This window comes from Helianthus annuus, chromosome 3, assembly GCF_002127325.2.
Source record: "Helianthus annuus cultivar XRQ/B chromosome 3, HanXRQr2.0-SUNRISE, whole genome shotgun sequence".
Lineage (NCBI taxonomy): Eukaryota > Viridiplantae > Streptophyta > Magnoliopsida > Asterales > Asteraceae > Helianthus > Helianthus annuus.
The window spans coordinates 156,021,356-156,032,914 of record NC_035435.2 but is presented as its reverse complement, the minus strand read 5'-3'; the positions used below and the strand labels follow the sequence as shown (position 1 = coordinate 156,032,914).

The following is an 11,559-nucleotide window of genomic DNA, read 5'->3' as shown; positions in this document are numbered from 1 at the left end:
TGCGACTCTACCAACATTGTCCTAGCAGTCTCGATCAATGTGCGGTTCTTACGTTCAGCGACGCCATTTTGTTGAGGAGTATAAGCTGCACTAAACTCATGAAGAATACCCTTTGAAGTGCAAAACTCCGTCATGGCATGATTTTTAAATTCAGTACCATTGTCGCTACGTATCCGCCTAACCTTCAACTTATACAAATTCTCAATCTGAATGATCAAGTTTTTGATAATACCAAAGGTTTCACTCTTGTGTGCCATGAACGCCACCCAAGAAAATCTTGAATAATCATCAGTTATCACGAGACAGTATTGATCACCCCGAATACTCTTGTGCTTGACAGGACCGAACAAATCCATGTGCAAACGTTCAAGAGGAACTGCCACCGTGTTGATCTTCTTTGTAGGGTGCTTCTTCTTTGTTTGCTTTCCTTTCTGGCACGAAACACAGACGTCTTGAAGATGGAAATTTTTGAGGGGAACACCATTCACCAATTCATTTGAAACCAAATGATTCATTTTGCGTAAGTGAATGTGACCCATTCGTCTGTGCCAAGAGATAGTGTCTTTTTCTGTGGCTTTGGAAACGAAACAAGTTGCTTGTGCAGACGTAGTAATAGCTTGGCTCATATCAAGGACATACAAATCATTTATCCTTGGAGCTGACAAGAGAATCCATTCTTTTGGAATTTTGAAGCCCGGCTTCAGCATATAACATCCATTAGCATCAAAGTGTACTGAGAACTGCTTGTCACAGATTTGAGAAACACTAAGAAGATTGTGATCAAGTTGTTGCACAAAGTTGATCTTGTCAAAGCTGACAATCCCGTTGGAAATCATTCCTTCACCCGTGATATATCCACCTTTATCTCCAGCAAAAGCAACATAACCTCCTCTAATAGATTTGACGTCGTAGAGAAGCTTCATGTCGCCTGTCATGTGCCTGGATGCCCCACTATCAACAATCCAATGACTACTGATAGTTCCTCCTGGAACACCCTGCACATGAACTCAAATGATTAGTTGGAGATAGGGACCCAAGCCATTGTGGTCTTGGGTCTTCCATTTTCATCAATGACAATAACTTCTTGTCTTTGATGGTTGGTGAATTGTGATGTTCCCCCTGATTCATTAACCGTTTTTGGTTTCCAGGTCTGTTTTGTTTTACCAGTGTTGTTCTTTAAAATTTTAACTTCATGATTGTCTGAAGTTTTTGAATTGTCTGGTTTTACAGAGACAGATGATTTGTTAACCACATCGGTTTTAATTGCCTTTTCAATTTTCTTGACCTGTTGGCGTTTTTGTTTCTTTTCCCTTTCTTTTACAAGGCGGGGATCTTGCTTTACAGAAACAGATTGCTTACGGTCAGTTTGGTCAGGGGGAACATCAACTTTTCCTTTTTGTTTATGAAGATATGGACAATTTCGAATTATATGTCCAATTGTTCCACACTCAAAACATGATCTTCGTTCAACAAACCCCGAAGTATCATGTGATTGTTTAGCCGATGATGTTGAACTTTGTGAACCCGAGGTACTAGGCTTTGAACTGTTTTGTTCATTTCTTTTCAGAACAGTAGCTTTCTTGACAAAATCTAAGTTAGATTTATTTTCAAACGTTTCAATTTTGTCCGTTCCCGTCGATTTCACAAAGTTTACATTCTTGTTTTTCTTCTGATTCGGCTTCTTTTGCGCTTGAGCCGGTGACTTTGCTTTTGGCTTGGTGTGATTTTGCTGTTTCTGCACTGTTGGTAATTTCTTGTTGCCATATTGTTTTCGAATTTCATCCTTTGGAATAGAAGGACACTGTGTAACTGTAACACGTGGTCCTGACTTTCCCAAAAACTTACTAGTCGAATTCTCAAAGACTTTACTGATTAAGGATTGATTAACATTCTTAATAGGAAAATCTTTGTCTGAATAAATCTTATCTTCACCAACAAGAGTGTACAGCAAATTCACACTCTCTGACTCGTCTGCAGATGAGGACTTGATTGCAACAGTCTTAGCAGGAGGATCACATAGAATATGATTCTCAAGAGGTATGTCCTCATTTTTAACTACCGCATCAGACTTTGCTGAATCAGAAGAATCAGCATCCTCAATCACAACTGGAGGATCCTGATTCTGTTCAGCAGTTACAAATGTATCTGCTGACACATCTGAATCTGAGGATACTTCTTTCTGGTATCCGAGTCCTGCTGCAAACTCTTTCACATCTAGAGGCACAGATGGTTCAAAGAACACCCTGTCCTCCTCATCCGGCATGGCATCATAATTATGTCTCACTGGTGGTGGACAATTCTTATAGCCTATGCACGTGACATCCCTTTTCTCCTTTTGGACATCAATGATGTGATCCAACACATAGCTAGAACTCAAATAACTATCTAACTTGAGTTGGATTGCCTCACTTTCCGTTTTTACACAAGCCATTTCTTTTTGCATTGTCTCAAGACGAGAGATATACAAATTAATGTCCGTTTGTTTTCTGGAAACCATTTTAGTTAGTTCGGTTTTATCTTTCTTTAATTTTTCGATTACCGACTTAAATTCCTTTTCATGGTTTTCGTAAAACATGTTGGCTTCAGTGCATTTGGAAAGGTCCACAGTCAATTTCTGATTGTGGATAAAAGTCACATCATTGATGTGTGTAAAATGCAACATATAAATCACATCAATTAAGGCATAAAACTAACCCTTTTTAAGTACTAATGTTGGAAAAAGAGTGTTTTTGTCTTCCTTTTGTATTTTCAGGATGAAATGAGCTCAAAATCACAAAAGAAGCAAAAAGACAACTAATTCTACCATAAATACAAGAAAAGGAACAAAAGTAGACTGCCCGGACCCTCAACGGCACCTCCCAAAACAAAGGAGAAGAAACAGAGTCTGAACACGCCCCGTGTCCAGCGAACACGGGGGCGTGCCCAGGAAGCAGCAGAAAAGACAAACCAGTAGAAGCTTCCATTGCCCACCACGGGGTCGTGTCCAGCGGGCACGGGGGCGTGGTGAAAGTACAGCAGGCGCATTAATTGTAATTCGCAATTACAATTAATGAAGAGAGAGAATGTCAGACGGGCACGGGGCCGTGTCCAGCGGACACGGGGCCGTGTCCAGCCTTCTGTTCAGCCTATAAATAGAGAAGCTTGGCTTCATTCTCTCTCATCCCTTGGCACACCACCACTCTCACACTTCATCCACCACCCACCACCACCATAACACCATCATCCACCACCATCATCCATTGTCCATCGTAGAGTGTGTGAGTCGTCTCGGGATCCAAGATTGATCGTAAGAGTTCTTGACAATCAAGGCCATGTTTGCCTAAGTCTCTTACATCACTTGGTGAAGACAAGTGTTTAGTATAATACTTTTTATTTTTAATCTTTTGCACTTTTTATTTGGTTTTGTATTAATGACTTTAATAACTAGTTACTTATGTTGAAGGTGATCTTTCCTTATCGTTTGTCCGTGGTGTCTTGGCATTATTTTACTGTCTATATAAAATAAAAGATTTTCACCATTCATATCTCCACGGTCTATATGGAGGTATGTTGGCTACCTGGTCGGGGGTTAAGGGAACGGTTTGGTAAGGGTCTTGCCCTTGTTCAGCGTTTAGAGGTCCTGCTTGGGACCTGGGTCAAATTTAGTAGGATCTCCTTCAATGCCCATAGGTATTGGATGGCGGGGATCCAAACTCTTTGACCCCCTCATAAGTTAACTACTATTAATACTATAACCCGGCTATTTAGGACTGTATCCTTGCTGACTCAGACTACTTAGCCGAGGGTAACGTCACCGCCAAAAGCGGGGCCTACCACAATTTGCATTAATAACTTAATTCATTATCTTTCAATAATCTGACCCTTTAGGATTGTATCCTTGCTGACTCAAACTACTGGGTTGAGGGTAACGTCGCCTTCAAAAGAGGGGCCTACTACAATAACTAAGATAATCTCTTAAACAAGTGCAAAAGTGCAAAAATAATCAAAGGTTATACTAATACACGTGTCGGATCCAAGTGATTCATCTTGTCTATCTGTTTTTATTTTATTTTTATTTTCAGCATTTAGTTAGTTTTTATTTTTCTTAGTTTAAAACATTTTTCTAACTTTTTGATTTGATTAGACGTTGAGGATAAACCGGTATTAAAAGCTCTTGTGTCCTTGGACGACCTCTGTATCTTACCAACACTATACTACGTCCACGATGGGTGCACTTGCCCATATGTGTGTTTAGTGTTAGTGAATATCGTGTTTTATAAATTTAAAACTTGGCTAAAAGTGTAAAAAAGGGGCTTAAATACTCATCAAAAATATAACACACTTCACGCACATCAATCATACTTTTCTTGCAAAGCTTCATGCTTACTTTGCAAGTCACACAGATTCTCATTCACTGTAGTATGTTTGTCTTGCAAGTCAAACAAACTAGCTTGTAAAGCATCATGTTTGCCTTGCAACTCAGACATACTTTTCTCTAAATCAGCACATCTAGCATGCAACCTATCACATTCATCACAAGTTACAACAGTGGGTTCATCGACACATACCTGGCTTGATGAACCGTCGACATTAGCCATAAAGGCTGAATGGAGAGAAGACGAAGTATAAGCAGCTTGATCCACCAGAATAGATCTTCTTTGAGTTTCTGCTGCAGCTTCCTCCAAAAGTTCATCAATATCTGCATCGATTGCTGCATTTGATGTCTCACCCACATGATCATCGCCCGAACTTGAGGATTCTTCATCTGAACTCCTGCTATAACCCGAAGAGTCTTCATCCTCAGAAGATTCACCACCATTGGCGGAAGATTCTCCACCACTGGTGTGAACTAACTCCTTCACAACTTGAGCAAAACATGCTGTTCCATCTGGAGCATCACCACCCAACTGGATTGACCAGTCACAACCTTCATCCACCTGAACCACAAGTGCCCGGTTGGTTTGGTTGTTGACGGGCACCAATGTACGCTCATTATTTCTGTTCTGGTTCTGCTGGTTGCCTTGGTTTCTGAAGGGGTTTTGATTCCCGTGCTGTGCTGGCTTTGTACATTCCCTTTTAAAGTGACCCCGTTCACCACAGTTGAAGCACTTTACAGCCTGTTTATCGAACCCATACTTGGTGTCTCTCTTACTCTCCAAGCTGGTTCTGCCAGTACTTTCCATCCAATCCTTTGCCCTTCTCACAGCACTAGCAAAGGCCCACTTGATATCCATCAAGTCCATCTCTTCTTTATCAATCTGCCGATAATCTTCTTGTGTCAGATTAATGTTGCCAATCTGACCTTCTATTAACCCACAGTACGCGCTCACTACAGTGTTAAGCAGCTCCATGTGTTCCTTAGCTACTTCTACACTGACTTTAGAAAAGATTGAAGTGTCGAGCTGTACTGTACTTGGCTTTGATTGTTGACCAGCAGATGATGTTCCTCCATAACATGCACGTTGTTGTTGAACAGGAGGAGGAGGAGGTGGTTGTATTGGATTTCCATACATGTCTGTGGTGGGAGGTGGCTTAACAGGAACTTGCACCGGATTGCCATACATATCCGTGCTTGTGACAAACGCCGTTTGCAGTGGAGCATGTGGACCAGTTCTTGCAGACGAAGTACTGGAAGTTCCATAATACATTTCTGGATTTTGTGGCAATGGAACTCTCTTCGCCTTTAATGTTTCCTCCTGATCCTTGTTTTCCAAAAGCTGCACGAAGTCGTTGATATTTGTAGTTCTCAACACTCCGTTATACTTCAGGATTTCCAAGAAACTACTCCATTGGGGAGGCAAAGCATCAGCAAACTTCTTCACCACTTCTGCTTGAGTTGTTGCTACACCAAAATTATTCAACTCAGTAAGCAAATGATAAAACCGGCTTGTCATGTCTCCCAAAGACTCCTTATCCATGCACGTGAAACAGTCGAATTCTTTCTTGAGCAGATCATGACGCAATTGACGTGTTGCTTCATTCCCTACTCCTCTGGTTTTCAACCCGTCCCACAACTTCTTAGTTGTCTTGAAACTGACAAACTGGTGGTAGATATCCTTGCTTAACGCCTGAGTGAGAATGGCGTATGCTTTCTTTTCCAGATCATACGTTTTCTTTTGATCTTCGGGAAGATCGGCAAACGTAGCAGTATCTGAAGCAGCAACTTCTATAGCTTGATCGAAATCTGTGGTGAAACGTATCCACAGTTCGGTGTTTTGACCAAGAACGTATGTACGGAATCTATCAACCCAGCCCGGATATTCATTTAAATGCATCAACTTCGGAGGTCGATTCAAACTTCCGGTTTCACTTTCGCTCAACAAGATACTTTGGATGCTCGGAGTTTGATTTGATACTAATGCCCATTGACTTGACGATATGGCATTTGCTTGTGAAGATGTAGACACCGGAGACTCGGCCCATGAAGGTGATAGGCTTGTACATGTGTACTTTCCACTATCGGGAGCCGGTGTACCCCACCATGAGGGAGTGGAACCTGAACTTGTATATTTTCCACTGTCTGGAGCCGGATTCCACCAATTCGGATTCATGATTGATAAGAAAAATAAATTCTATATGAATATCCCGAAAGATCACACACAGCCGAAAGATCCTGGTACGAAAGATCTGAAACACAGAAACTTGTTAACTATAAACAAACCACAAACGAAAGATCAACACTTGTTCGAATGATCAACAGTGTTCGAACGATCACTGTTGACTTTCGAGCAATGGTTTCGAAAGATTCAAAATTTCGAAAGATTCACACTTGAAAGATCCTTATCTTTCGAGATAGATCCTTATCTTTCGAACAACTATCCTTCGAATAGATTCCTGGAACGAAAGATAATGCTTAGACTTCGAAAGACTACTCGAAAGATGCTTATCTATCGAGCTGTCTTTGATCGAAAAATGGTCTTTCGATGTCGAAGGATATCTTTCGAATGCTTCTGACACACTGACACTGATGTGACAGGTTGGTGAAAAGGTGATGGGTTGGTGAAGTCAACTTTCGGCAAAAAGGAATGGTCAGACCTCACCTTTCTACCAACTTTGATTTTCAAATAAAATATTACCCAAAATGGACAATCTTATCCAGAAACCGGTCACCGGAATTATGACCGGAATTTGGCCGGAAATCACCAAGACCTTTAAAAACAAGTTTTAAGTTACCCAACCCGCTCTTGAACACTCCCGGTTAGTTTAGAACACGTTTTCCAGTTTAAAATGCAAGAAAACCACCAAAAACCGGTGCTAAACCAAGTGTCCAAACACACCAAGAACTTGAACAAACCCGGTTTTAAACAAGGTAAAGAGCCTTAGCTCTGATACCACTTGTAGGTCCCTCTCGGAGGATGACGAACCTAAACCTTGTTATACTAACCCACTAGCGAGTGCGGAATCCAAGCTAGCAAGCAAACCGGGATGAAACAAGCACAAACACAAACACACAAGATTCACCGATTAACACCACTTGTATTAATGCGAATGAAAGGTTCCGGTTACAAGCACAATGTTTACAAATCAGTTTTGCAAACCCTCTAGTGTGTGTGTGTGTTTCGGACAGAATGCTCTAAAGCGAGTGTGTCTATCTTCTGTCTATCAAGTCTCTAACTAAGTGTCTGCTGAAATGAACACACTGCATGGTATTTATACCCAAACACAGCTAGTCTTGTCGAAGGATCAGGATGACTGCTCGATAGATGATCTATCGAGCATAAAGCTATCGAAGGATACACAGGGACCTCGAAGGATGATCTATCGAGGTCCATCAATCATCCATCGAAGCATATCTTTCGAGGTCATCGAAGGATTGAAGCAATCCTTCGATGGTCCATCCTTCGACACAGACATTGAACAATCATATACAAACTGTTTGTCCAAGTCAAACCGGAGGATGGTTGACTTGGTCAAACTTACATGACTAACAAGGACATCGTTTACACCGTTACCGAATACAGACAAAGTACAGACACAAGTGCACCAACATAAATGCGTTTTAATCACTCGTAAGCTAAGTATGACCAACTTAACTTATGATTTAGTAAACGTAGGTATGTGTGAAGGTAAGTATGCATGTTTATATGTATGTAAACAAGTATACGCGGTTATATGAAGGTGTGTAGGTGAGTAGGCATGTATGAGTTAGGTATGTTGCAAGTAGGGATGTATGTATGTATATATGTTCATGCGTATGTAGGTAGGTATGAATAAACTTATGCACGTATACAGAAATGTATGTATGTATGTATATATGTTCATGCGTATGTAGGTAGGTATGAATAAACTTATGCAGGTATGCAGAAATGTATATATGTATGTTTGTATATATGTTCATGTGTATGTAGGTAGGTATGTATGAACTTATGCACGTATGTAGAAATGTATGTATGTATATATATGTTGTATGTATGTAAGTAGGTGTGTATGAATGTACGCGATTATGTATGTACATAGGTAGGTATGTAAGTATGCATGTACGAATGTATGTACGCAAGGTTTCAATATGGTTGAATATTGATATTATGAATAATGTACCTTGAGAATGAAGAGTAATGCAGGTACAATATTGTAGTCTCACCAAGGGTTTTAATGCTCAGTGCTTAAATGTAAAATGATGTCTGAATGAAAAGTATACGAGGATGAATCTTTGTTTATATTTATAATGTGAGCTAATGTTATGAATGTATGTGGTGAGTGCAGGTTGTACGAGACACGAAGGATTATTAAGGAGTATAGATCGAAGACCAAGTCACAAGTTAGATTGTACGGGAACGTTGATGTATGTAATATAGTAAACATAAGTTATGTTTTTATTTAGTGAATGAGTCGATTGATGAACTTATGTGAAAGAGTTATTTTGGAAATGAACTTTCTAGTAAGTCAAAACGTTTTTAATGAAAGAAATTTTATGGTATGAATTTTCCGCTGCGACTTTTGGTCAAATATGTGTTAGGGTCTTACAAAGGCGCCGGTAAAAGTTGTAGAAAAGTTAGAGTCTCTTATGAAAAACTTTCTTTGGGGAGGTTCGGAAGAGGTTAGGAAAACACATTGGGTTGCTTGGGATAAGGTTTCGCGTCATAAGAAAGACGGTGCCCTGGGATTGTGTAAGCTCAAAATAGTCAACGAGGCGCTTTTGGCTAAATGGATTTGGAGGTTTAAAGTGGAAGAAAACAGTCTTTGGAAAAGAGTTATCTTGGCGTGTCATGGTAGGAAAAGGAAGTGGTCCTCTCTACCGGCTAACTTGGCGGTTACTGGGGTATGGTTAAATATTATGAAATTGGAGAACAAACTGGTGTTGAAAGGTAAAAGTATTCACAATTTAATTAAAGGGGTGTTGGGGAATGGAAACAACATTAGATTCTGGATCGATGTTTGGCTTGGTGACACGGCCCTTATGTATAAATGGCCCAGTCTTTTCCCCATTGAAAAGGATAAAGCTTGCTGGGTGAGCGATATATTAGAAGGTGCAGGGGAGGAAATCAATTTTCAGCTCTGTTAGAAGAGAGATCTGATTTCTGGCAGTGAAATTCAGGAGCTAGAGGAGCTTATGCGCTCATTCGGAGGAGTCAGGATTTCGGCCGATAAGGATAAATGGTTGTGGTCTCCGGAAGATTCAGGGGTGTTCTCGACAAGCTCTTACAAGGCTTTTGCGGCAGAGGAACGGGCTGAAGTGGTTCTGTTTTCTATCAAGGGATGCAGTTGGTTGCCGGCCAAAGGTAGGATTTTTATGTGGAGGCCTTCATTGGATCAGATTCCGACTTGGCTTGCTCTAGATAGAAGGAACATTACGGTTGACTCGACATCGTGTGCGCTTTGTGGGGTTGGTGTTTAATCTGTGGATCATATCTTCACTGCTTGTGAGATTTCGTTGAAGGTGTTGGATCGTTTCAGCAGATGGGCCAATATCCCTCACATTTTCGTCTTCTCGTTCTCGGACGTCATCAATATTCACAAAGGTTTTAATGGGGATAACAAACGGAAGGAGATTATTCGTGGGCTGGTTATGGTGATGTGTTGGGCGATATGGAAAGCTAGGAATGATATTGTGTTTGACAATGGTAGAGGTAATAGTGAAGACATTTTTGGAGTAGGTAGATCTCTGGGATTTTTTTGGCTTAAAAATAGGTCTAAGTATAAGGATATAGTGTGGAGAGAATGGTGTAAGTATCCGTTGTATATGGTGTAGTTTGGTTAGTGGTGCGATCATGGGTTTTTTGTCAGGCCGGCAATTTCTTTAATAAAATTCTCTTTTCAAAAAAAAAAAAAGCTAAAGTATTTGACAATATTATGGTGTAGTTTGGTTAGTGGTGCGATCCTAGGTTTTTTGTCAGGCCGGCCATTTCTTTAATAAAATTCTCTTTTAAAAAAAAAAGCTAAAGTATTTGACAATATTTAATAGTAATCAAGATGCAATTTACCATATCTACATATAGGCAAGAATATTCATAAATCAAAACATTTCATCAATTACACACAAGTTACAAACTTTTTAAGTACATGTCTACTGACTTTCCCATCCTAACTCGATATAATTAAACTTTCATTGTACCTAAAAGCATCACAACTTCAAAAAAATATATATATATTCTTGTAGCACTGTTTTTCTTTTTAAGAAATTGATCATACAAGTGCACTGCCTTTGACATACTCGGTGATAGCCAAAGCCACCAAACCCAACATCGCAACCCGCCCATTCCACAGTTCTGCATCCGACGTCATCAACCCACTCGACTTCGACTCCGCTCTCACCCCTTTGAACAACGGCACCAACGACGCCACCGACAGCAACACACTCGTCGCTACAAACACCGGCACACCACCGTTGGAGATCTGAGATAACACATCTTGACCACTGCTTAACTCCACCGCCAACGCCGACACAAACCCTATCATCGCCAACCTTCCGTTGATCCTCTCCGGTGCAGGCCCACTGAACGCCAACACGTCGGAGAACTTAGTGCTCGCCTTCTTCGGTGCCGGTGAAGATTGCTGATCTTGTGACATGCACCTGACGACAGCAAATTTGATGTTTCTTGTAGATGAAGAAGGGGTGGTGGTGGTGAGACGTGTAACGGGGGTAGCCATGAAGACTGAAGTAGCTGCCATTGCAATGGATGATTGAGAGAAAGTTGTTGTTGTTGTTATGGCGGTTGTTGATGATGGTGGAAGAAAGGTGGTGGGTTAGTTTAGTTATATAGGGGAAGGGGTGGATATTTAGAGAACCACGTTAGACGCTGCTGCTTTTTGGGCCGGGTCACGTGGCTTTTAATATAGCCGCTGACGTGGTTGTAGGTTAATCTTGACGGGTTTTAATATGGGTTTTAGGGTACCGGAAATGGAGCTTCGTAATCGGATACGGGTCAAACGAATCAGCAGAAAAGTTATTTATGTCACATGGTTTTTATGTTTTATTTGGTCAAATATTGGTGTTCAGTCATGGTTAGTTTTACTCATTTGTAGGAGTAGTGGTTAGTTAGTTTCCTTTATTTACTCATTTGTATGTAGCTAAATGTGTGTATATATGTTTGGTGTTGCAATGAATAAAAGTGTGGGTTTGAAGCAGTAAAATAAGTTTCC

The 11,559-nt window shown here is 40.6% G+C and overlaps 1 protein-coding gene across 1 annotated transcript; it reads right to left on the bottom strand.

The window, feature by feature from the left end:
• Nucleotides 1–10,424: 10,424 nt before the first annotated feature.
• Nucleotides 10,425–11,153, bottom strand: LOC110930276 (early light-induced protein 1, chloroplastic). The gene has a single exon (XM_022173561.2). It carries the CDS (start codon nucleotides 11,086–11,088, stop codon nucleotides 10,603–10,605), a length of 486 nt encoding a protein of 161 aa, XP_022029253.1. The 5' UTR covers nucleotides 11,089–11,153; the 3' UTR covers nucleotides 10,425–10,602.
• Nucleotides 11,154–11,559: the final 406 nt, after the last annotated feature.